General features: G+C 33.1%; 1 protein-coding gene across 1 annotated transcript; it reads right to left on the bottom strand.

Annotated features, from left to right (window-relative positions):
• Nucleotides 1-9: 9 nt before the first annotated feature.
• Nucleotides 10-1,678, bottom strand: LOC109588344 (uncharacterized; the record flags this gene model as incomplete). The annotated part of the gene is made up of 7 exons (XM_020004515.1): nt 1,503-1,678; nt 1,305-1,435; nt 1,161-1,252; nt 788-887; nt 685-728; nt 316-393; nt 10-128 (listed from the first exon to the last, which is right to left on the bottom strand). Coding segments are annotated over exons 1-7 (631 nt in total), but the record flags the coding sequence as incomplete, so codon positions are not given.
• Between the last annotated feature and the right edge of the window lie 646 nt (nt 1,679-2,324).

The following is a 2,324-nucleotide window of genomic DNA, read 5'->3' as shown; positions in this document are numbered from 1 at the left end:
AGGGTTTACATTCACTCACTTGTTCTGCTACAGTTCCAAAGTTGACCACACCCCCAGTGCAGGGAGGTTTTGTCACAAGAAAAGAGCCATCACTTGCACAATTAACAATAGGGAATCCAATATTGTCCCTAATAATAGAATAATTGCGGCTGTAACTATATGCATCGATAATATTTAGAAATTTACAAGTCATTTTAAATTTATTATAGCTTTTACAAATTTTGAAAAATGTTTAAATAACTACTAAATATTTTATATCTAGCTAAAATTGAAAATTTAATTAAAAACACCCAAGGCACAAAAATCTCTGCTTACCATCCCTGTACAGTATCCCAGTCAGTGCATATACCCCCAGTGACTTGAGCACCACATTCTATGAGATGACCAGCTAAACTATAAATACACAAACCATCACATGATAATCACACGCTAATCACATGATAGTCACATGTTACCTTAGAGTGACTTTTATTTGCGGGTACTAAATTTTACGATTTTAGCACGAGGAGATTTTGCTGGTATTAAAAATTGCGATTAAGTAGTTATTACTAATAGTTATATGGCATCATGATGTCATTATTAATAATTGCGCGTATTAATAATTGCGATTTTAACCCAAACACAAAATTAGCAATTATCAGTACCCATATTTAAAAGTAACCTTAAGGTAATCATATAACAAACCTTCCTGATGATAGCAAATCATAATCAGTTCTCTTCCAACCAAACTAGAATTTTAAAAATGAAAAATCAATTATTATTATCATCAATTATTATGTTCACATGCTTTGTGTATCAGTGGTCCAAGGGCTAGTGCTGAGTCAGTGGCACGTCCAGTAATGACAATATCTGCTCCTTTATCCAGTGCATCAGCAATGGGGAAACTCCTGTAATATATGAATTATAATTACAAATTAAATGATCTATGTATAATAATGCAATTAAACATTATAAATGAAATACAGTAAAGCCTCTCTTAATAGACACTCTCTATAGCGGATACTTCCATTTAATGGAGAGTACCTATAGTGTACCAATTGCCTTCCTTACTGTATAAATGATCTCCAAATAAAGGACACCTCAGTATAACTTTAAAAGTTAAAATGTCATTATATAAAGGCTCCACTGACTGAGAATCAATTAAAGGGTCTTACTCTTACCCAATATAAGCATTCATGCTCAGTACAGATGAGGGTAATGTCCGACCTGATTCGATATCAACAGCATATCCACTATCCTTAATCTCCTTCACCTGTACCACATAATAACACCAATAACTTGGAAAAAATTAAAATTTCACTCACGTTCTTCATCATGTCATCTCCGGTTACCATGGCAACCGATAACTCCACCCCCTCAGATGACATGACGTTTTTAATAGTATTAACACACCCTTCGGGATTGATTCCACCAGCATTGGTAACGACACGAATACCTAATTATAACTATTAATAACTCTGCTGTGGTGGGTGTGGCTGCTTATAATTAATGGGTGTGGTTACTTTGCTTCTTGATGTCATGAATGAGTGGTTTGATACAGTGAGATATGAAATCAGGAGTATAGCCCATATCCTGTGATGAGAAAAGGGCTAATGCTTGAGCTGAAACATCATAGAAAATGTAATAAAAAAGGAGATTCTCACATAGTCGTTTTTGGTAAAATTTAGCCTGAGACCATGTACTACAGTTCAAGGACTTTTGGCCAAATTTCGAGTAACTTCAAAAATTTGTGTCAAATCTAAGTTTAATCGGATTCAGCTCAAATTTGTTACTCAACATAAAAACATGTATATCTATTAGAAAAAATTATAAAAGATGAGAATTCTCTCCTAGTCATTTTTGACAAAATTTGGTCAATGACCCTGTACTATAGTACAGGAACTTTGGCCCGATTTTGGAACAACTTTAAAAATTTGTAAAAAATCAAATTTTGATCGGAATCGGTTCAAACTTGCTACACAACATAAGAACATGTATATCTATCAGAAAAAAAATTAAAATTAAGAATTCTCTCCTAGTCATGTTTGGCGAAATTACCCTGTACTACAGTACAGAGACTTTAGCCTGATTTTGGAGCAACTTTAAAATTTCTTTAAAATCAAATTTGATCGGAATCAGCTCAAACTTGCTACACAACATAAAAACATGTATATCTATCAGAAAAAAATATAAGAATTAAGCATTCTCTTCTAGTCATTTTTGACAAAATTTGGCCAATGACCCTGTACTACAGTACAGGGTGTTTTATCTGATTTTTGAGTAAATTTAAAAATTTTTGAAAAAATCCAATTTTGATCAGAATCAGCTCAAACTTGCTATCTGCA

This window comes from Amphimedon queenslandica, unplaced genomic scaffold, assembly GCF_000090795.2.
Source record: "Amphimedon queenslandica unplaced genomic scaffold, v1.1 AMPQUscaffold_12146, whole genome shotgun sequence".
In the NCBI taxonomy this organism is placed as follows: Eukaryota; Metazoa; Porifera; class Demospongiae; order Haplosclerida; family Niphatidae; genus Amphimedon; species Amphimedon queenslandica.
This window is presented reverse-complemented; position numbering and strand designations above follow the sequence as displayed.